At 35.6% G+C, this 23952-nt stretch overlaps 1 protein-coding gene across 2 annotated transcripts in view; it reads left to right on the top strand.

Annotated features, from left to right (window-relative positions):
• Window positions 1–21474, top strand: part of unc5b (unc-5 netrin receptor B) — a 107159-nt gene extending 85685 nt beyond the window's left edge. Inside the window, exons 8-17 of one of the 2 annotated variants that reach the window (XM_056471468.1) lie at window positions 1050–1082; window positions 5779–5973; window positions 8731–9093; window positions 11041–11128; window positions 12206–12374; window positions 14712–14951; window positions 15040–15189; window positions 16851–17015; window positions 17111–17289; window positions 20139–21474. In XM_056471468.1, coding sequence (XP_056327443.1) covers window positions 1050–1082; window positions 5779–5973; window positions 8731–9093; window positions 11041–11128; window positions 12206–12374; window positions 14712–14951; window positions 15040–15189; window positions 16851–17015; window positions 17111–17289; window positions 20139–20304 — 1748 coding nt within the window. In that variant the 3' untranslated portion in view covers window positions 20305–21474. The remainder of the gene's footprint in view (window positions 1–1049; window positions 1083–5778; window positions 5974–8730; window positions 9094–11040; window positions 11129–12205; window positions 12375–14711; window positions 14952–15039; window positions 15190–16850; window positions 17016–17110; window positions 17290–20138) is intronic. The other variant, XM_056471469.1, reaches the window with a different exon arrangement.
• The last annotated feature ends 2478 nt before the right edge of the window (window positions 21475–23952 follow it).

Genomic DNA, 23952 nt, shown 5'->3' with positions numbered 1-23952 from the left:
TGAATGGTACCGCATCAGTTTCCAACATTTTTCATTATACAAAATAATTTTTTGAGTGTAACAGTGGCTCAGTGGTTAGCACTGTCACCTCACAGCAAGAAAGTTGAGTCAGGAGTTTGCATGTTCTCCCCATGTTCGTGTGGGTTTCCTTTGGGTGCTCCGGTTTCCCCCACAGTCCAAAAACATGCGCTATAGGTGAATTGAATAAATTAAATTGTCCATAGTGTATGAGTGTGTGTGAGTGAGTGTGTATGGGTGTTTCCCAATACTGGGTTGTGGCTGGAAGGGCATCTGCTGGGGAAAGCATATGCTGGAATAGTTGGTGGTTCATTCCACTGTGGCGACCTCTGAAATAGCGAATAAGCTGAAGGAAAATGAATGAATGAATTTTTTTTGAGCAGATGTTCATCATATTATAATGATTTCTGAAACATAATTTTCCTCTGAAGACTGGAGTAATGATGCTGACAAATTTATATTATTTAACATTAAATATAATACAATAAATAACACTATAATTAAATTGTAATATTACTTCAGGATTGTGCTGTAATTTTGATCAAATAAATGCAGCCATTGTGAGCAAAATTAGCTTCTTTTAAAACAATTAAAATCTGACTGTTCTTTTGACCGGTAGTATACATACTTTCTCACAAATGATTCCTCTAGAGGAGGTTTGCCCAAACGTTTTCATATAAAGGGCCAAAACCAAATATCATTATGAGCGATGGGCAAAGGTAAACATACTAAACTATATCAAATCAAAGGTTACTATGGCCCATAGGCCCTAGTTTGGGCATCTCTGCTCTAGAGCATTCTATCTTTTGAGAGATGCAAGATGTTTACTTTTGCTGCATTATAAACCATGAAAATATGATTTCAGTTTATAATCCTCAGTGCTTCATTTGCTGAGTTTTGTATTTGCATTGATTGACTATTTGTTCTGTATTCGTTAGCATTCATCTTTGAGTTATGCTCATCCATTCTCATGTTCATTCTTTCTTGTTTTTCTTTCTTCTTTGTTTATTTTTTTGCATTTTTTCTAACAGATAAAAAGGTTTCTGTTGAACATACAAGCCATCGTAAGTTTTCATTTTATTAACAGTGGTTTTTATTTCACACTGTTACCTCCACTTTTCACCCTCTCCCTGTGCTTTTGTCTTCCTATGTGATTATGTCTGGGAAACGCAAAGGAAAAGTGACTGGAAATCTTAATTTAGAAGATGCACTATATAAATGTTTGTGTGTCTCATGTTTCACTCTTTTATTTCTGCCTATTTCATCTCTGGATATGGAGCACACTTGTACTGTATGAAATACAGTTGAAGTCAAAATCATTAGTCCTCTGTGAATTATTATTATAATAATAATAATAATAATATTTATTATTTATATAAATATATTATTATTTTTTTAAATATTTGATCCTTAACAGAGCAAAGGATTTTGACAGTATTTCCTATAATAGTTTTTCTTCTGGAGAAAGTATTATTTGTTTTATTTTATTTGTTTATATTTAAGGTCAATATTATTCGCCTCCTTAAGCAATATTTTCTTTTTCAACTTACCTACTCACCCTAACTTACCTAGTTAAGCCTTTGGGATATCAAAAAATATCTAGTAGAACATTATTTACTTTCATCATTTCAAAGATAAAAGAAATTATTTATTAGAAATGAGTTATTAAAACTATTGTGTTCAGAAATGTGTTGAAAAAAAATCTGTTAAACATAAATTGGGGGAAAAATATACAGGGGGGCTAATAATTCAGGAGGGCTGAAAATTCTGACTTGAACTGTAACTACATGAAATTAATTGAAAACATGAAAAGTGGACAACCTCTAAAAGTCGGCTTTAAAGTTAATAAATAAAATAAAAATAAATAAAAATATAAAGATCATAAAATTATCTATATATGATATAAATATTTCAGAGTTTGCATGTTCTCCCCGTGGGTTTCCTCTGTGTGCTCTGGTTTCCGCCACAGTCTAAAGACATGCGATACAGTTGAATTAAATAAACAAAAATTGGCCGTAGTGTATGTGAGGGTGTGCAAGAGTGTGAGAGTGTTTCCCAGTGTTGGGTTGCGGCTGGAAGGGTATCTGCTGCCTAAAACATGCTGCATAAGTTAGCGGTTCATTCCGCTGTGGCGAACCCTGATTAATAAAGAGACTAAGCTGAAAAGAAAATGAATGAATGAATGAATCAATATATCATTTATAAATTTTTATTTCATTTATATATTTTTTTTTACCATTTGTTTTCCAATTTTCCACTTTCAACTTGCGGCTTTGGGACTTTTTATTTATTTAGGTATTAGTGTCTTTTTTAAAGTCATCCTATAACATTTTTTTCATTTCTCATAACTCATTTTAATCAATTAAATACATGTAATTTAAATGTAAAAGAAATATTGTGAAAAATATACATCATTTCTAACTGACAACTGTAAACAGGTTTTCTTATGAAGGGCTAAAATCCAAGCTTGATTGAGAGCTATGGGCTGAAGGTAAATATAGCAAACCGTATTACATTAAAGTTGCCATGGGTAATTTTCTTATGTATTTCATAATAATTAAAAATAAAATAAAAGATTACTTCAACCATATTTACTAATGCATTCTAATTTTTCAAACATTTATATTATTTTAACAAACTTTGCCTTGATTTGCATGCTGATATCTTCTGCTTTGTCCCCTATTCGTCAAGTGACACTATGAACATTTTTTAAAAATCTGTTTCATTTACATCATTCAATTGAAACATTACATTTTTATTTTTGTTTTTTATAGCTCAACAATAAAACAAACAGACAAAAGGTTACATTAAAATAGAAATGAGAATCTCTGTTGAAGGCATTCCCCAGCCCTTCCCAAACATTTTCCCTCTGGCTGGCCAAATCAAAGGATACAAAGGACCAACTTTGGCCCAAGGGCCCTAGTTTGGACATCTCTGGGTTAGAGTCTAAATTAATTAATTAATTTATTTTATTTAACTGGCTTGGTTTCTATATAGCTTTAGCTTTGTTATGCAATATACTGTTGTCTTTTTCTCATACTCTGTATAATTTTTAAAATATACAAATGTTTTCATACCAGTTCCTTCTGCATTGCTTATGCGATTTGTAAACACACATGCACAGAAGAAAATATGCATACGCATTCCTGGAAGTTGATGTAAAATACATATGCATTCTTGGTTCAGAAATAAAGTGCCTTTTGAAGACATTGAAGTTAATGACTGTGCATCTTACTGGCCCAGAGCGATCGATCGTGTAGCTTACAGTTCAAGTGATGCTAATTTTCTGAGATCAATGTGACATTCAGTACTTGAGAGACCAAAAAGTAACACACCTAATTCTCCTTGCTTCCGTTTGCTATAATAAGTTAAGACGGCTGTCAGATTCACTTCTTTCCTTTTGCCCACTCTCTCTCTTTCTCTCTCTCTCTCTCTCTCTCTTCACACGCATCTGCTCTCTTCCTCACGTTTTTCTCCTGTGTGTCTCTTGGGTGCTGTACCTGTGTGAGCACCTCCGTCTCTCTCCTCTTTCTTCATAAAGCCTTTTTATAGTGTACCATTGGTGTAAATATAGTACTTAATTCAGCAACGGCTGATTCTCAATGGAAAAAAGCACAGGGATCAGGAGTCAGACAGGAAAGTCCCACAATGCTCTATTAGATTCACAGCATCCCCAATTGTTCATACAGGTTCAAATGCATTATAATTATAATTTTATTATTATTATTATTATTATTATTATTATTATTATTATTATTATTATTATTATTATTATTATTATGTTGAACAGGACCCAAATGCAACATGGGAGTATCCCCTGAAAGTTAACTTATGGAGAATGTACATTATCCTGCTTATTACACAGCTACTGTACTTGTCACATAATTACATTTTAAGTTCGGCATAAAATATAAATTTACAATCTTTATTTTGTCAGCGTGCATTGTTAGTCTTAAGGTAAACAGTTAATCCATGCTATTTAATCCACTTAAAAAGTTTGATTTTGTCATCTTTAATCAATATCTAACCATTTGCTTTAGCTCTAGAACAGCAGTCCTTCTCTGATAATGTCAGTTTGACGGCTTGGACGAAATATGGTTAGTCACGCCTCTACAATCGTTAGTTTGCTGTGAGTGAAAGATGAGAGGAGGTGTGCAAAAATAAAGTCCCTCCCCACTACCAATGTCCCTTTAAGACAAGTCATTTCACTCGGCGGCTCTCTTTGAAACGCCTCTTGGTTGGGCATTCCAAGTTTGAGCATTCGTTTGAATGGGGAAACATCAAATTCTTCAATACTCTTTTCCAAGCTTATGACTGAATTTCATATTAGTAATCATTAATAAAATCAAACAACAACTGTCTCTTTAGTTTTATTTCTTAACGTTTGAATCACTCAAAATCTGCAGAAACTCACGTCTAGTCCGAGCCCCTTCTCCAGAGTATTGTTAGTCTATAGCAATTGAGGATTGGCTCCTGTACAAGAAGGCGGGCTTTATTCACAAAATAGTAATCAATGATTAGCTCCTGTACTAGTAGGTGGGGCTTTATTCTCCATATTGACCGTTACACTTTTCCCAATTCGAAATGATATGAGTGTCATGTCATGTGTATCAGCTTGTTAATGAAATACTGTTTCTGGGTCCAAGCCGCTACTCATTTGAATTGAGAAAATATTCGTTTATGGACACGTATTAGTCATATCACACTTAAAAAGGGATTTTATATAAAATCAAAGTGTACACATCAATCTCATCAATTTTGACTGCATCACAAAAAGCAATATTTTACTATTTACTGTATAAAAATGGATCACTTTCTGGCCATCGGATATTAGGCATGGATATATACATTGCGATTGTGATTTTCAAAAGTATTACAGCGATTTGTAAATGTTTGTTATTACCATTTGATTAGTCTCCCTATACAGGTTGATAGAGCGCTTAGACCCGGAAGCCACTTCGCGTGACGTCACAAGCGGATTCTATAGTCCAGGCGTGCTCAGCCCTGTTCCTGGAGATCTACCTACAGTACCTACAGAGTTCAACTCCAACCCTGATCAAACACACCTGAACCAATTTATTAGGACCTGAAAAGTACTTGATAATTACAGGCAGGTGTATTTGATATTGGTTGCAACTGAAATCTGCAGGAAGGTAGATCTCCAGGATCAGCACCCTTGCTACAGGCTTTGACGCTACTCAATATTTTGTTATGGAAAGTCCACAGTAACTTTAATTTTAACATTAAACTCATTGCAAAGCTACCACAATCAAAAAAAGAGTTACTAATAAGAGGCTGGATGTACCTAATTCTGCTACTTGTTGAATTATTAAATAATTGTACACAAGATTAGGGATATCCTAATGAGTATAATCTTTTAATAACAAATAGATTTCAGCAAATAAAATATAACTTTCTAGAATCTTTATCTGCTAGTGGAAAGGAATAAGCCACGTAAAAAACGTATGCCAGAGTAATTGGCGGTTCATTCCACTGTGGCAACCCCTGATAAATCAGGGATAAGCCAAAAGATAGTGAGTGAGTGAGTGAGTGAGTGAGTGAGTCTTTATCCAGAATTAGAATCCTCTTTTCTACTTCTGGGTTCTGAATCCCAAAATGCTAAATCTGTTAAATCCTCTTTTCCTTTTTCAAACCTTTTATACTTCATTTGATCACAGTTTTGTGTTGTGTAATGTAGTCATTGACATTGATGACATGTTAGTATATATGTGTGATTTTGTACCTGTGTGTGTTTCACAGCTCTGGGCTCTGGGGCTGGTGTCGCGTTGTATGCAGGGCTTGTGGGAGCTCTGCTTCTCTGTGTGATCCTGGTGTTGTGTGTGGGGATTCTGGTCTATCGCCGGAGCTGTCGCCATCTTCACGGTGAAATCACAGATTCGTCATCAGCCCTCACTGCTGCCTTCCACCCCGGCAACTACAAACCTCCACGACAGGGTGAGACATCCGCACTTTCTCACTTCTACTTTCTGTTTTTATTTCTTACTGCTCTCACCTCTTCAAACCCAATATAAACTCTTTCTTTGCGTTCAGTTTTAATCCCCTCTCCTGCTGTCACCTACTCTCTCAAAATTGTTGAAACTTGTTTATATGGCTCCCCTTTTAAATCCTCTCCTCTTTAATACTCTCATTTCTTAGGCAAATCCCCTCAGAACTTTGCAGCTAGCCTGAAACTTTTCCTTCTCTCTTGAATTTAATTGTATTTTTACTGCTAAAATTAGCAAAGATTAATAAGCGCTGTCAAAAAATATTCACAGTTTCTTTTAGTACTGTTAGTTAATGCATTAACTAATGTTGACAAACCATACTGAAAATGAAAAACATTGACATTATTATGTTCTGTTATATGTTCTGACATATTCTGTTCTAAATCATTTTCTGTTCTATTCTAAATGTGTTCGTATGTTTGTGTATCTATTCTTTTTTTTTTAAATATATGCACCTATCTAGCAATCGATATCTATTATTATTATTAGTATTATTATTATTATTATTATTATTATTATTATTATTATTATTATTATTATTATTATTATTATTATTATTATTATTTCAGACTCTTTGTCCACATCCAAAAACATAACACATCAAAAAATACAAAATATAAAAATAAATAAAAATAAAAAAACGTATAGAGCTCTATTTTAATGGTCTAGGCGCATATATGCTGCGTTCACACCAGACGCGGAAGAAGCGTCAAGCATGTGTGATTTACTTGTTAAGTCAATGCAAAGGCGCAAATAGACATCCTGCGGCGCGATGGGCGCGAATGACGTGATGGCCGCGAATGAAGCAACGCGAGTTGAGCGTTTTGCGCGATTCACGCGTGTTTCACACAAATCGCTTGAGTTGGAAAAATCTGAACTTCAGCGGACATCCGGATTAGCGGGTTTAACCAATCAGGAGCTTTCATTTGTAGGGGCGTGCTTATGATGTAGTGCCTGTTGTTGGTGTCCCGATGGGAAATCCTCCTGCCGGCGCCAACAACAGTTGATCAAACTGGGCTAGGCTCAGTCGGATGCACCGCTGAAATCAACTTTTTTTTAGCCTTCATAAAGCACATAAACACAGTTATTTTCTCAATAAAATCCATGTTAGCCATTTAGCAACAAAGCTATAGTCACCAGGCACACAGAAGCCCTGGCCATGCACGATTTCCTGTCTATTGTGAAGCGGATTTGAGGTGCAAATGAAGCGGATTTGATGCACGAATGAGGCAAATAAACTAAAAAAGTTAAAATATCGCAATTTATCCACGCGTTCCACGTCTGGTGTAAACACAGCATAGCGCAAAAGCATTAAAGATGTGTCCGAATCCCCTTTTGCTATTTTAAGGTTGGAAAAATACGCTTTGCTCCCTGGCGCATGCTCTAACAGGGTGGTGCTTACTCTCGTAATGAGTTCTGGTTGGGTTTTGAGCATAATGTGCATTAACCCAATCAAAGTTTCATCTAACATTCCTTTTAAGAGTCAGTTGCGTCACGCCATGGCACATTTGCTATTTACATGGCGGACTTCGTAAGAAGAAAAACTAAACGCTTTAGTAGCGAGTAAACAGTTAAACAAAGCATCTGTGGTGCTAGGATAAAGAACGAGCCTCCTCTATTCAGCCTCTTTACTTTCTCTTTACTTTTCTTTTACTCTTTACTTTACTCCTTTACTTTTATGGACAAGGAAACGGTGTTGTACACACTCCACTGAAGACATCCATTAGCCTAGATATTTAATTTCATTTGTTAAGCGCAAAGATTTATTTCAAAACTATTTTTAAATTGAGTTCCAATTTCCAGCAAACGAATAAATGAACAATGATTAGGAAGTGTGGAGTTATATACAATCACACGTCCTATTCTTATGCCCCATATGTTGATACATACTGTATGTCTTCAAAACCCGACAGGTGGACAGATCTAAACTTGTTTTAATTAAAACAAATATAAATATGCATATAATATATAATACTGCTAATAATAATAATAACATTATACAAATGCAAATTATGGTGAATAAAAGGAAAAAAAGCCGCTTGGAGGTAGTGGTTTTTATATTTATGTAGAAAATAATAATTTTTGTAACATTTTAATCCTTTATTTTTTTTTCATATGTAAAGCGCTCTGCACTGGACTTTAGACCAGCTTTCTGATGGTCAACTACGCAATCTATTTCGATTCTTCAAAATATCAAAATTAGGCTTGCGCTGGTCTGAAAATAGCAACAAATCTCGCCAAACATGTCTTGTGCATAATCCCATTCAATCATAAATATATTAACATCATTTAAAAAACATGCAAACATTTATTCTAATGCTTCTAATACCAGGAGTGGTACTTAGTATCATTTAAAGTGGGATTATTTAAAATCTTTATAATTGTATTTCTTAAGATTCACTCGACACAAAATTATACATACATTTCCTTAATACGGCATAAAAAAGGGAATATTATTAATTACACTATCTGCAGTATTGTTGCTTTTCAGTTTGATGAGCTTCTGTTGCACTCATTTGTAAATTGCTTTGGATAAAAACATCTGCTAGATGTAGATATAAGTGTAGTTTTAAGCTAATTCTGTTAATAAATCCAATAAATGCTCTGTTAAATAACGCATTAACTGATGTTTTCAAACCTTGTTGTGTAATATTGGTATCTTATCATAAATGGTTACTGATTCAAATGTATTTTTTACTTTTGGTAGATAATCCACATCTCCTGCATCCGACCGCTCCGCCTGACCTCACAGCCAGTGCTGGAACTTTCCGCGGGCCACTTTTCTCTTTACAGCAGGCTACACTGGACTCGCACCACAAGATCCCCATGACCACGTCTCCTTTGCTTGACCCTCTTCCCAGCCTGAAGATAAAGGTGTACAACTCCTCTACTATGTCCTCCCTGGAGCTTCCGACCGGCCTGGGCTCTGTTGACGGGGAAATCATGAGCTTGAAGACTGTTGGCTCTGGACCGAAAGACCATCATGGACACACGCTGCCCAGGGAACCCAGTCACAGCGCCAGTGCCACGCTGGGCTCGCTGGGTGGCCGTCTCACTATCCCTAATACAGGTAACAGGATTTTAAAAAGCTGTATTTTACCCTTTTATAGCATTTTTTGCCAATAATGTGATATAAAGTGAATAGGTTTGTCACAGGATCGTCAAGTCCACTTATGTTAAATGAATGAATCTATCAATCAATCAATAAATTAATTAATCAATACAGATAGAAATTTAATTTTGCATGTCAAGACCTGATTCAGGTAAACCAGGTCATAATAACTGCAAAGCTTTCAGCCAATTTATTAACATTATAAAAGAAGCCAGTTGTGTTTACCAAGGCTGCATTTATTTGATCAAAATTGCAGTAAAAACTGTGCAATTCTGAAATATAAGCATTTAAAAATTTCAGCAACAGTACTCAGTCTTCAGTGAGTACGTTTACATGGACACCAATAATCAGATTTTAATGCGATTAAGACAATACTCTGATTAAGAGCCTACCATGTAAACAGCAATTTTTGATTAATTTAATCTGATTAAGGTCATAATAGAACTAAACTGAATTCGAATTAAGACATGTGGAGTTCGCATTAGTGAAGTGCAGAACAGACATGTAAACACCACAATCAAACTATTATTGTCGTGTAGGATTTTTGCTGTGTTTTGTGACAGCATAATCCATACACAACGTGCTGTTTGACACTTTTCTCTGCGCCTACCTAGTCAGTGAAGGACCACAGACACCTTCATCGCGAAATGCAGAGGTTTTTTTCCCATACGGCGTGTTGTAGCAAATTCCATTAAAACAACACTCTTCCAGCAGTTCATACTCGCATCCAATATCTGCAAAGTTAATATCAAACTTTGATATCCAAATATCAAACTGCAGTTAAAGTCGAAACATAAAAAATGAAACACCTGAAATTACATGAAACGTCGGGGAGAATGTGGATAGCATGGTGACGCAATGATGTTAATCGAATTATGTTCTATAACATGTAAAACGGGATCATAAAAGGAACTTTCATGCTTTTTCATGTAAACACCTTCATCATATTATTTTCTTATTCAGATTAAGGCAAATAGTTTGATTACTAATGTCCATGTAAACGTAGTCAGTGTCATTATGCTTCAGAAATCATTATAATATGATGATCTGCTGCTCAAAAAATTCTTTTAAATAATACTTTTGCATATTACACTTTATTTATTTTTTGAGTATTTCTACATACTTATACAGTATATTACAGTTACATTGTGTTCTACATTTATATACAGTGTATATACAGTTGAAGTCAGAATTATTAACCTGCCTGCCTAGTTAACCTAATTAATCTAGTTAAGCCTTTAAATGTCACTTTAAGCTGTAGAGAAGTTTCTTGAAAAATAACTAGTAAAATATTATTTACTGTCATTATGGCAAAGATAAAATAAATCAGTTATTAGAAATTAGAAAGTTATTAAAACTATTATTTTTAGAAATGTGTTGGGGAAAAAAATAAACGGGCTAATAATTCAGGGGGCCTAATAATTCTGACTTTAACTATATATATATATATATATATATATATATATATATATATATATATATATATATATATATATATATATATATATATATATATATATATATATATATATATATATATATATATATATATATATATGGCTCTATTCAGATTTACTTTTGTATATTATTTCTTAAACATTATATTGTTGCAAACTATTAAATATTTCAATGAAATTAGATGTCGACAGAGCAGAGTCCCATAATACAATTAGAAATCATAAATAAATGTTAATGTACACCCATGAATGACAAGCTTGGAGCAACTGTTAATTAAAGAGTGTATACAATAATATTTAATAATATCTTTTACTGTTCTAAATATCTGCAAATATTTTATAGCTTTATAGCTCATATTACAGTCCAGAAGAAGATTAACTACAAACTAATAAGTTAAAAATACATGTTGTTTATTATTCTCCCTCTGCTCCCCTTTTCTGCTGTTAGGGGTGAGCCTGCTGGTTCCACCCGGGACGATACCTCAGGGCAAGTTCTACGAGATGTACCTCATTATCAACAAATGGGAGAAAACAACGTAAGTCAGACTCTTAAAACCACTTTTCAGTGCCCTGCCCTCATCACACTGTCATTTCCCAACACATAACACTTGCATTTATCTGTCACTTTGAGCAGATGCAAACAATCCAGTTTAAAACATCCTGACAGCCCTTGCAGAGCAATATTGACTGCAGAAATATTGTGAACCCAATGGCAGCACTTGGGAGAAAATAACATTTCAAAACTATGACACAGCAGAAAAATACAAACAAACAAATATGCCTCGAAAACAGTGAACGGTTGTCTGAGCTTTGACTTTTTTGCTGAGGCTCTATTTTTTTTAACAGTTTTTGTTTTATTGTCAAATATGAAACATATAAATTTCACCATGCCTTTAGAGCTTTCGGCTGCAATAGTGTTTCTCACTAGTTGAAGGTGCCATAAATGTTCTCAAAACATAAACAATTTGTCACACGTTTTAGTCTTTTGTGCTCATGTGGCCAAAAGAGTTTCAGTCTGTCTTGTAACATTTCTGTTCTTTCTTTATTTCGCCATCTTTCCTTTCCATTGTCCTTGTAAATACAAGAGACTGTAAATGAAGTGGTATAAACATGTTAATTTAATTTAATTTAATTTAATTTAATTTAATTTAATTTAATTTAATTTAATTTAATTTAATTTAATTTAATTTAATTTAATTTAATTTAATTTAATTTAATTTAATTTTGTTAATTCTTATTGGGTTAATTCTGGTAATATTCAGATTAGATGCTCTCAAAAATTTTATACAAGATATTTTATACAATATATGTGCATTTTTGTGTGGGCATACATGGAGATTTTGAATGCATTATGAGGGCTAAATATGCAGAATTTCAGTGTTGCAGTAAAGTGGAGTACTGTATGTATCTTTTTTCATTTTATTTAACTTTAATGAAAATTAAATGTATTCTATTTAAAATTATGCTTTTAAAAAAAGATGCCACAGAGTATGGTGGCATCTTACAATCGTTGCAGCGTCCAAATACATTTTGCATGCTGAAAATCACCACGGCTTGAATGTCAATGTGAATTAAGGTTGCTGAACTGTGTCCCTCTGTGTTTTTGTTGTCAGGTTGCCATCAGATGGTAGTCAGACAGTATTAAGTCCGGTGGTGAGCTGCGGACCCTCAGGCATGTTGTTGAGCAGACCTGTGGTCCTCACTCTGCCCCACTGCGCACAGCTGGAGCCCCCAGACTGGACCCTCACCCTCAAAATGCAGAACCATCAAGGCGCTTGGGAGGTAAGGATGATGGGAGAGCTGACATCAATGAATATTGACAGAAAATGTATGAAGAATCAGGGTGGCAAACAAGACAAAATGGTTTTAGTTAATAGTTATATGAATAATTGATCTTAAAGGCATAGTTTACCCAAATATGAACATGTAGGACTCTATTTTAATGATCTATGCGCAAAGTCTAAAGCACAGGGTGCAAAAGCATTAAGGGCATGTCTGAATCCACTTTTGCTATTTTAAGGACGAAAAAATATGCTTTGCGCCGTGGCGCATCGTCTAACAGTGTTGGGCTTGTTCTCTTAATGGGTTATGGGTGTGTTTTGAGAATAAACCAATTAAAGTCTCATCTCCCGTTCCCTTTAAGAGTCAGTTGCGTCGGGCCATGATGCATTTTCCTATTTACATGGCGGACTTTGTAAGAGGAAAAAACTAAATGCTTCACTAGTGAGAAAACAGTTAAACAGACCATCTGCAGTAAGAGGATATAGAATGAGCCTCCTCCATTCGGCCGTTACTTACTCTTACTCTCTTTTTCGTGGATAAGGAAACAGTGTTGAACACTGCACTGAAGACATCCATTAGCCTACATAATTAATTTTGTTTGTTAAGCGCAAAGATTTGTTTCAAAATTATTTCAAATTTCAGTTCTAATTTCCAGCAAACAAATAAGTGAGCAATAATAAATAAGTCTTAATATGTGCTATTCCCCATATGGTCCTAAACATTTGTCCTATGGACAAATCTAAGTTTGTTATTAATAAAACTAATAAAAATATGCATATAATAAATAATAATAATAATAATAATATTATTATGAAAAAGCAAGTTGTCATGAATAAACTGAAAAAAGCCTCCCCGAGATAAAGAAGGCATGAAGTCAGTGGTTTTTACAATCATGTCTAATGTAATAATTTTTGTAATATTTTATTCCTTTAGCTCTTTTTCATTTGTAAAGATATTTGTGTATTGCTGTACATCCTGCATGTTTTAAGCAATGTGTAAGCGTTTAAGGTGCACAACTAACGCGCTCTGTGCTGGACTTTAGACCTGCTTTCAGCTGGGCTATTGCACGGTCTATTTTAGTTCCTCAAAGCAACACGCCAACAATGCGCTTTAACACACCTATTTTCTAGACCGGAACACCCATGAGTCCACAAAGTGGTGCAAATGGATTTGCTATTTAAACAATGCGGTGCAAAATTGGAAAATTAAGATTGCGCTGGCCTGAAAATAGCATTACGTCGGGGCAAACACGTTTTGCACCTTATTGCGCCGGGTTAATGATAGGGCACTTACTCACTATTTACTCTCCTTCAAGTGGTTCCTAACCTTTATAAGTTTCTATTTTCTGTTGAACAGAATTTTATTTTGAAGAAATTATTTTGAAGAAAGCTGAAAACCTGTAACAATTGACTTCAAGAGTAGGAAACACAAATCCTATGGAAGTAAATGGTTACAGTTTTTTAACATTATTCAAAAATATTTTCTTTAGTGTGTCTTTAGAACTAAAAACTAAAAAGGTTTGAAACAAGTAAATGTTGACAGATGTTTTATTTTTGGGTGACCTATGCCTTTAATGAATTATAAGATCAACAAAGATACATGCTTTAGGCCGGACTAAACAGTAACATTTCAAGTGTTGATAATTATCATGATAAATGTTTAATCTCTGTTTCTTTAATTTCTCTCTCTGTTTGGTTAAAAGGCACAGTATTAATTTTTTTTGTTGATGTGTAATTTTTGGCCACATATTCACACATGAGTATGGAATCATAGGACATCATTGTCATCTTCGTTACATCATACAGGACTCATGTAGAAATCATATTCATGGTTGAGCTAATGTATTTAAAACTTAGTATTCTGGTAATATGAAGCAGAGTAAGGCTGAAAGTCAAGATTGACATTACACAAAAGCAGCAGAGCTTTTAATATGCCACATTAGATTGCTTCCGGTTCTTCTTTACCTGATCATGTGGGGAAGTACCAGCTCTGTTTTATCGTATTAAATACATTTCATGGTTCTGTTATAATGCTGCTCAGTTCAGTGTAATAAAACACACCGCCTTTGATGTTTCCCTGTTTTTTCCCTGTTACTCTTTGAAAGCTATTCATGTGTATGATTATAGCATGTAAACATACTGCAGCTAAACCAGTAGCACCTTTTAGTTACGATTTAAAGCACAAAGATTATATTGAATATTTATCAAACACATGTTAAGGATTTATTGAGTGGAAAATTATATTGCAACGATTATCATTATTGTTTTACTGCCCAGCCCCACATAATTAACATTTGAACAGTATTGCTTTAACTCTTGTTTTCCTGCCATCCACTAGGAGGTGCTGACTGTGGGAGAGGAGAGTCTGTCGTCACCCTGTTATCTGCAGGTGGAGGAACAGAGTTGTCATATCCTGATGGAGCAGCTGGGCACGTATGGGCTGGTGGGACAGTCGGCTCCACCTCGGCCGGCCTGTAAGAGGCTGCAGTTGGCCCTGTTTGCCCCTCGGGCCCCATGCCTCTCTCTGGACTACAGTTTGAGGGTTTACTGCATTCAGGACACCCCGCATGCCCTCAAGGTTAGTCTGTCTTCCCTTCTTAACTAGCCACCTCATGTGTATTTGACCTGTGAATAAGCTATAATTCTGTGTTGGTTTTTTTTTGCAGGAAGTATTAGAGGTTGAGAGAAGTCTGGGTGGAGTTTTACTGGAGGATCCCAAACCTTTGCTTTTTAAGGACAGTTACCACAATCTGCGGCTGTCGATCCATGACATCCCTCATTCACACTGGAGGAGCAAACTCCTGGCTAAGTATCAGGTGAGAGACTTTAAACTGTTATTGGTTATACTTTTTTAGTTTATTAACTTATTATAATACAGAATAAACAAAAATATGAACTTTCTCCATCTGTCACATAGATTTTTTTAAATACCTCTGTTTTTAAATACCACTCTTATAAAAATCTTACTTCCCTACCGGTAATTTTCCCAGTAGATAAAATGTGAAGTCCCATCCAATCTTTTTTCTTATTGAATATATCATATTGTATATCATATCATATCATATGTCATATCATATTTCATATCATTTTGTATAATATTATGATTAGATTATGATGTGATAACTTGTAACTGACATTTAATGTTGTCTTTAATTTTCAGGTTGACGTGATTCCCCTATTATTATACTTTAAATGTATAAATATATAGTTAAAATAAAGATGAAGAGAAGCAAATAAGGTTACATAGTGTAGTGATTTTGTGTTATTTTATTTATCCATCTGACTATCATAAATTAACAATAATATATTTGTGTATGTAATCAAATTAAATATATAACCAAAACTGTATGGGTATTTAGTAATTATTAAATGATGGTTATTTTGGTGGTTCCCATTTAGGGATGCAATGGTTATAGATTTTGGTTGTACGATTATAGTCTGAGGAATAATCATGGTTTCACGATTATCATGATTATTATGCATTAATTAATTTCACATCACAATACTACTTGTTTAAAAAATCACATGAAAACTTCTTATATGTATTTTATAGTGTTATTTATTGCTGCTCAGTAACTAAATATTACAGCACAAAATACTAATAAAAAACAAACAATAGTTCATTACTCTTTGGAGTTTTTTTGCAATTAAACATAATTAACACTTTTACACTGAAAATAAATCGCAGAACAATTTATAAATAAATAAATAATAATAAGAGGAAATTAAAAATAGTATTTGTCTAATGTAAATCTAAGCTACATTAGCTAAGTATTTCCCTTTTAAAGTGAAGAAATGTAGTCAAAGGCTGCTGAACCCTCTGTCTGAAAGGCACTTTTGATCAACTATATTATGAACTTGTTTGGTATTTCCATTTTGTATTTCTTATTTTGTTTATATTCTATACAAAGTGTGAAGCTGAATGGTCAGTTCTTGTCACGTGACTTGCGATGCGCGAGCTTCAACCAGGCGTACTTGGAAAGCGTGAGCACGTCATCCTATGTAGGCACCTTATGCACGTCATTTCTAGTATGCGTGCAAGAAAAGACATAACAAACTTGCACACGCAAAAGACGCGACATGTGGACGGCTCTTAGTTAATAGCCTCAGCCGTAGTTAATCCAGTGTGTGTGGGTAGCCTCGGTGTTCAAGCTTGGAACTTCAAACTAGCGCACAGCTGGCATAACTTTGTTTAGTTTCAACAGTTTTGTTCCGTGCAGAAACACGGTGTTGAAAAGCCTTTACGATTAATTAACCGTGACAAGTTTAATAGTGAAATTGAGTGATCGTTGCATCCATATTCCCAATTACTTACCTCTCCCCCCATTACTAACCAGCTCGCTATATAAGAGCTTCTTACATATAAGAGTCCCTACACGGTGTACTACCTGAGCATTAGAAATCTTTACTTGTGCAAAGTTCATTTATTGATTCATGCATAGAATTGCCTCTTAATCGTGTGCATCGTGTGTTCCAGGAAATCCCGTTCTACCACATTTGGAGTGGGAGTCAGCGGCCATTGCATTGCACCTTCAGTCTGGAGAGAGGAAGCCTGGTGGTTTCCCAGCTCACCTGCAAGATCTGTGTCAGACAGGTTGAGGGAGAGGGACAGATATTCCAGCTCAACACTGACATCCAGGAGGTACAGAAAAACAGCAGGGCATAAATGCATTATGTATTCTGTTAACTCACTCGTGTGTGATTTAATAACTGGCTCCAACTTATTTTTCTCTTCAGACTTTGCCGCCCCATTCACCATTGCCAGCAGGCGGTTCATGTCTGCCTTCGTCTCAAGTGGGCCCATATGCTTTCAGGCTGCCCGTCTCCATACGCCAGAAAATTTGTGCCAGTCTGGATGCCCCCAGTGCTCGTGGCTGTGACTGGAGAATGCTGGCTCGCAGCCTGGCCTTCGACAGGTATTTCCTTGGATGCACTAGAAATGGGCAATAGGCAATTCTCCCCACGATAAGAATGAATGAGTCTTCCAATGATAATAACAATGAAACCTATTTTCTGATAGTCTCTATTATCTGGAAGGTGTTTGGTCAGGGCTGTTGAGTGTGACAGTTTGTGCAGTGAATAAAATTTACTACACCAGCATGTGTTCCATACAGTTTATGAGGCTGTTTACAATCAAAGAAATTTACTGACATGCTTTTACTCTAAATTCACTTCATAACATCAGTCAAGTCTTCGAAACCTTTGCGAATCTTTTGTTTCAAATCAGGGGTTCGAAGTGTATATCAAATTGCCAAGGTTACATGATTTGAGTAAACTGCTTTGAAATGCATAGAAAACTCAGTGGTTCTCCACTGGGGGCGATCTCAAAAATCCAACTAAAGCCACAGTCATGCTACATTTTTTGTCCAATTGCCTTTCACTCACTCACTCACTCACTCACTCACTCACTCACTCACTCACTCACTCACTCACTCACTCACTCACTCACTCACTCACTCACTCACTCACTCTTATCAGGGGTCTCCCACAGCCAAATGAACCGCCAATTACTCTAGAATACTGTATGTTTTACTGACAGATGTCTTTCCTGGTAGAGAGTTCACTACCTTGTGAATGCCGAGTGTTGGGAAACACCCACACACTCTGTCATTCATACACACTTAAGGTGAATTTATACTTCTGTGTGAAGTGCACACGGATGGTCAGGTGGTGCCATACATTTTGCCATAGCCTGATGTGGACCTTGATGTACACCTCTCAAAAAATGTAACTACGAGTCACGGGCCTCGCCACGATGCATAGAGTAAGAACTGTGATTGGTTGTTTTGTTAGCAGTGATGAGAGTGGGAGGGGCTGAGAGCCATGGAAGAGGAGCGAGGCCGGAGTTGCAAGTGTTTAACAAATATCTAGTCCTGTGGAGGAGATCCAGATGTATACTTGTGTTTTGTGTTTACTTTGTGATTAAAGTTTGAGTTAATTGGACAGTAAGTTAGCCTTGCATGCGTTTCTGGTGCAAATAAAACACTCATGAAGAAACTCAACACAGAAGAGCAACACAAATAGAACTCAGAAGTATAAACGCACAGCTATGTGCAAGACATGCACATTGGGTTATGGCGATCACTTGACACAGAACTGTAATTCAGCATTTATACATTACAGCCAAATTATTTTATCCAGTTCACCTACAGTATACCACATGTCTTAGGACTGGAGGAAACCTACATGGGAAGTATCATTCATATGCATACAAATCAAAGTCCCGTTGGGCCAAGTCATTTCACTCGGCAGCCATCTTTAAAATGCATGTTGGCATTCTGTTTGAATGGGGAAACAATTAATTCTCCAAAATTGCTTGCCAAGCTTACCATTAAATTTAATATTAAGAATAACTAATAAAATAAAATGAAACAACAACCATCTCTTTAGTTTCATTTGTAAAGGTTCAAATCATACAAAGCCTTCAGAAACTCACGCCTGGTCCGTATATCTGTATATAGTAATCGCTGATTGGCTTCTGTACAAGTAGGCGGGGCTTTATTCGCCATATTGATCATTACACTTTTCCCCATTCAAAACTATTTAAGTGGCACGTCTTGTGTTTTCATTAGCCTTTGATGCAAATGCATCAGACTGGAAGCACAAACTCATAGAGATATTTCAGATTTCGCTGCAAAGCAAATTTTGGTGAACTCTTGACTGGAGATGTTGTGTCACAAGACCAATAGGAGATAAAAACATGACCTCACGCTTTAGAAATGTAAAATATAGAGAATGTGCTCATTCCAGTCACTTCATCCTATTTTATCCCAATCCGTTTTGTAGCCCTCACCGAACAAATTTGGCATGCTCAAAGTGTGCAGCTTAAATTATCTGGGCTCAATGAGATCGCCCTCTAGAGGTGAACCAATTTCAGTGTTTTTAGCTGATCTTGGATTAGTTTTTTGAGTTTGTTGACATTTTAGTGAGACATTTTTGATATTGTAACAGTCTCTTATTAGCTAATTGCCTTTGGTATAATACACACAAAATAGAACGTTTGAAATGTGTTTGTAAAAGCTATTTTTAATGCATGTTTATCAGATTTTTATGGCTTTACCTATACTGTACGTTAAGGTTGCATGGTTTAAATGTACTTTGATAGCATCGAGATACTATGGCTCCAAAATACTGCCGGTGCCTCTGTAGTTTGTAAACGGTAGTATCATCATTAACGGTTCTTCAATAGTTCATGTTGCATGTGGAAAAGTCTGCTCACACATTTGTGCACTTTATTTTATTTTAATTCTAACAATCTGCATGAAGGCTGCAAAACTGTGTAGAATTTGTGCCTTTTATGGTTTTGAACATTTTCTGAGGCTTCAAACACACATCTGAATCAGTTCATTTTTGTTCCTGTGAATATGATTTAGCTACAACGACCATGACAAAAAACCTGGAAATCTTACAAAATCTGTACAAATGATCTGATCTGATTAATGATTATTAATAATAAGGAAATTCTGAGTTAAATTTATGCATTATAACATATAAAATATAGTATTTGTGACAATTTGCTTTATTTTGTAGATAGAGTTATGAATTAATACAGTATCGCGATACTACTTGGTATGGTGATACTTCAACTTGTATAGTATCGTGGCCTAAATTTATAGTACCGTGACAACCCTACTGTACAGGGTTTTGAATATAAAACTACAGGGTTTTTTCTCTCGTAGTGTCATTTTAACAACAATCAACAACAATCTGCATATTCCTTGGACCCGAGAGGTTCTAACAGACTTTCTCCACATCTGTCCCTCAGATATCTGAACTACTTCGCAACCAAACCGAGCCCCACAGGTGTGCTGCTGGACCTGTGGGAAGCCTGCCATCAGGGGGACGCAGACCTGGTCTCTCTGGCGACAGCTCTGGAAGAGATGGGCAAGAGTGAGGTCTTGGTTGTCATGACGACAGATGGCGATTGCTGACAGGCCAATCAAAGAAGTGTGAAAAGGGGATATATTTGCCATCACAAACCTAGAATGAATGCAAACGGATGGAAAGTGCACTCCAGTGCGTTATTACAACTTGCCTTTTACCTCAGTTTCCTTAGTGCTCATGCAGAATATGCAGCGCCTATGAGCTGGGGTCGGACGCTCTGGACGATCTTCAGATAATACATATCTAAATGTAGCAAACGTGACGATGCTGCAATCACAAAAACAGAGACGTCTTTTTAAAAGGACTTGCTGGTATACGATTCCGAGCAGCTCATGATTAAGTGATAGTTGCATCATACTGATACCCTCGCTGCACAGAGCAAGTGTGAAAGTACATGATCAAACGCCATTGCACATCGAGCCGCTGGCTTTGTTTCCTAGCGACCGTGAGATGCTTAAAGACACTGAGATTCTGCGTCCGGTAAAACAGCAGTGTGCCGAGCTCCTCAGGAAACATGCTCGCACACAAGTAAACAGGGGTAGAGGTGGAAACACGGATACCAATGCCAACCAACAAGGAGCTAAAGTCATCTGCACTAAAATCAGCTTGCTTAATGCGTTTTCATTATGAATTCTGGGGGAAAAAAGGCCAAATTATGCTGTTACAACTTGCAACTGTGAGATATAAAATCACTTCTGAGGATTGTGAGATAAACACATAAGTCAATACTGCGTTTATATTTTGCTATTCAGACTTTTTCCTCATAGTTGTGGTTAAGAGGAAAATGCCAGAATTGAGTTGCAGTTTTGTTTTTTCCTTAAAATTGGGTCTCAATTGTAAAGTCACAGTTGTTAGTTAACATAGCATAATTTTTTTTCTTGCAGTTACAAGTTTATTAGCTTTCTTACCATGCTGATTTAAATAAAACCGTTTAATCGTTTATAACTACAATTTGTGAGGAAGCCTGTAAACTTAACTTTAAACATAATTCCAAGAGAATTGACACACACTATATACAGTATCTCATGACTTTACAAGTGTATAGCTACACATTGTGAGACAAAGTTTTGAGAAAAGACTCAAGTTGCGATAAATTCACAATTGTCAATTATCTTAATTTGATCTTTTTCTTGAAATTACAATTTTGTAATGCGAAGTTACAGCCTGATCTTACGATGAAATTTTTTAACATTTTATCAGTTTAACAATTGTTAACAATTGCCTCATGATGAAACGTAACTGTTTTACGTTTTGTCAGTTTAACAATTGTTAACAATTGCCTCATGATGAAACGTAAGTATTTAACATTTTATCAGTTTAACAATTGTTAACAATTGCCTCATGATGAAACGTAACTATTTAACATTTTATCAGTTTAACAATTGTTAACAATTGCCTCATGATGAAACGTAACTGTTTTACGTTTTGTCAGTTTAACAATTGTTAACAGTTGTCTCACGATGAAACGTAAATGTTTCACGTTTTGTCAGTTTAACAATTGTTAACAATTGTCTCACGATGAAACGTAACTATTTAATGTTTTGTCAGTTTAACAATTGTTAACAATTGTCTCATGATGAAACGTAACTGTTTTACAATTTGTCAGTTTAACAATTGTTAACAATTGTCTCACGATGAAACATAACTATTTAACGTTTTGTCAGTTTAACAGTTGTTAACAATTGTCTCACGATGAAACGTAACTGTTTCACAATTTGTCAGTTTAACAGTTGTTAACAATTGTCTCACGATGAAACGTAACTATTTAACGTTTTGTCAGTTAACAGTTGTTAACAATTGTCTCACGATGAAACGTAACTGTTTCACGTTTTGTCAGTTTAACAGTTTTTAACAATTGTCTCACGATGAAACGTAACTGTTTCACGTTTTGTCAGTTTAACAACTGTTAACAATTGTCTCATGATGAAACGTAACTATTTAACGTTTTGTCAGTTTAACAACTGTTAACAATTGTCTCATGATGAAACGTAACTGTTTTACGTTTTGTCAGTTTAACAGTTGTTAATTTTCTCAATTTGAAATTTTTCTTGCAACTGAGATTTTGTTATGCAAAGGTACAGTCTGATCTCACGATGAAACGTAATTATTTTACATTTTGTCAGTTTAGTGGTGAATTTGTATGAAAATGTACGATTTTAAAAAGGAGGCGTGGCACCCAACCCCGCCCCTAAATCCAACCCTCATTGGGTAAAGTCTAGATAGGAGACTGCTGCCAATACGCACATCAATATAGCGTCAATTTTGTAACACTGTATAACAATAATTAATATATTTACAGTACTGTGACAGTTGGGGTGGGGGTAGGCATTAATAAAATAAAATGTATTGGGTAACTTAAAAATTAACATAAATAATACTCTGTACAACTACTGTTTTTACATTACTGTGACGGTTGGTTTTAGGGTTGGTTTTGGGGTAGATGTTAACAAAATACAATAAATGGGAAACTATAAAAATAAATAACTCTCGTTAACTTCCGGCTGCAACAGTTAACTTCTAGCAACAACCCTGTCATTGTGGAATAAACAAATCATACTAAATTGTACAAATGAGATCATACGAATTCGCAACTGAATCAAAAAGTTACGAATTGCCGTGAGATTGTGTTGGAAGTTATAAACTCACAACTGCGCGAAATAAAGTCAGCAGTAAAATCAGCCTTCATATTGATTTCAGCTCGATGCTTCGGAGAGCTTTAGTTTGAAGCGTTATTTTCTGTGTGTGTCTTCTGAATAAGCATACAGGAATGGATCTGTGCATCCTCATTAGCAGAGGACCGATCTGGTTTGCTGGATTCTTTTCTTATTACTTTCTCTTATTGCACCTCCATTAGCCTCTCTTTTTTATATATTGCTCATTTCTAATGCAGGAGAGCTTTCTGGTAAACTCATATTAGTTTCCTATAGGGAACGGACTTTTTTCAAGTTATTATCCCTATTTGTGGATCATTGTTTTTCACTCTTCTGCATGGTTGATTTTTTTAAACTGCTGCTGCGTTGTTGATTATGTATGTCACCAAACAGGATTGCAGCATAAACGTGCATTTTAAAGGTGTTGCGATGTACTTCACAAGTGAAAGCTGACTTTTTTTGGTCACTGAAACTGAGACAGGATGAAATTAGGATGTTATGCTGAGGTTAAATGTGCTTTGATCCTCCTTGGAAAAAGCGAAGCGTACTGCAAATATGCTGCGCTGCATTAAATAGGATGAAATTGCGTGGATGGCAGAAAGCCCTTTTTGGGGTTTGATGTCAGTCAGTCGTGCTGTTTAAATTATAAATAGTAGCCTTGAGAGGTGGCGTAAGTGCTCTGTTGATTGCAGTATGACCCACTTGCTCTTTATTGTCTGTTTTGACTTTCGGGTTTTAATGGGTTTCCCTTGAGTAAGCCTGAAAGCCATCTACCGCTTGTTGTCAGAAGTCAAATAATCATTTAAAGCGGATGTTGCTCCATTTCTTTTATTTTTCTTGACCTTTTCTTTGCAAAGTGTTCAAAACGTCTGGCAACAAACAAAAGGAAAATGTGCAGTATCTGTCCATGCCTGGAAAGGTGTGGGTCGAGGTGTGTGAGTGTGTGTGTGTCTTGTTTTCATCACAGAACTTTGTATTTTCCAATTCGAAGAGAACAGTCTGGAGAAAAACATTGAGAAATACAGACAGAATTTTGAGTTTGTA

The sequence above is a fragment of the Danio aesculapii genome, chromosome 13 (assembly GCF_903798145.1).
Source record: "Danio aesculapii chromosome 13, fDanAes4.1, whole genome shotgun sequence".
Classification (NCBI taxonomy): Eukaryota; Metazoa; Chordata; class Actinopteri; order Cypriniformes; family Danionidae; genus Danio; species Danio aesculapii.
Note: the sequence above shows the minus strand (reverse complement) of the source record. Positions and strands in the feature narration are given on the sequence as shown.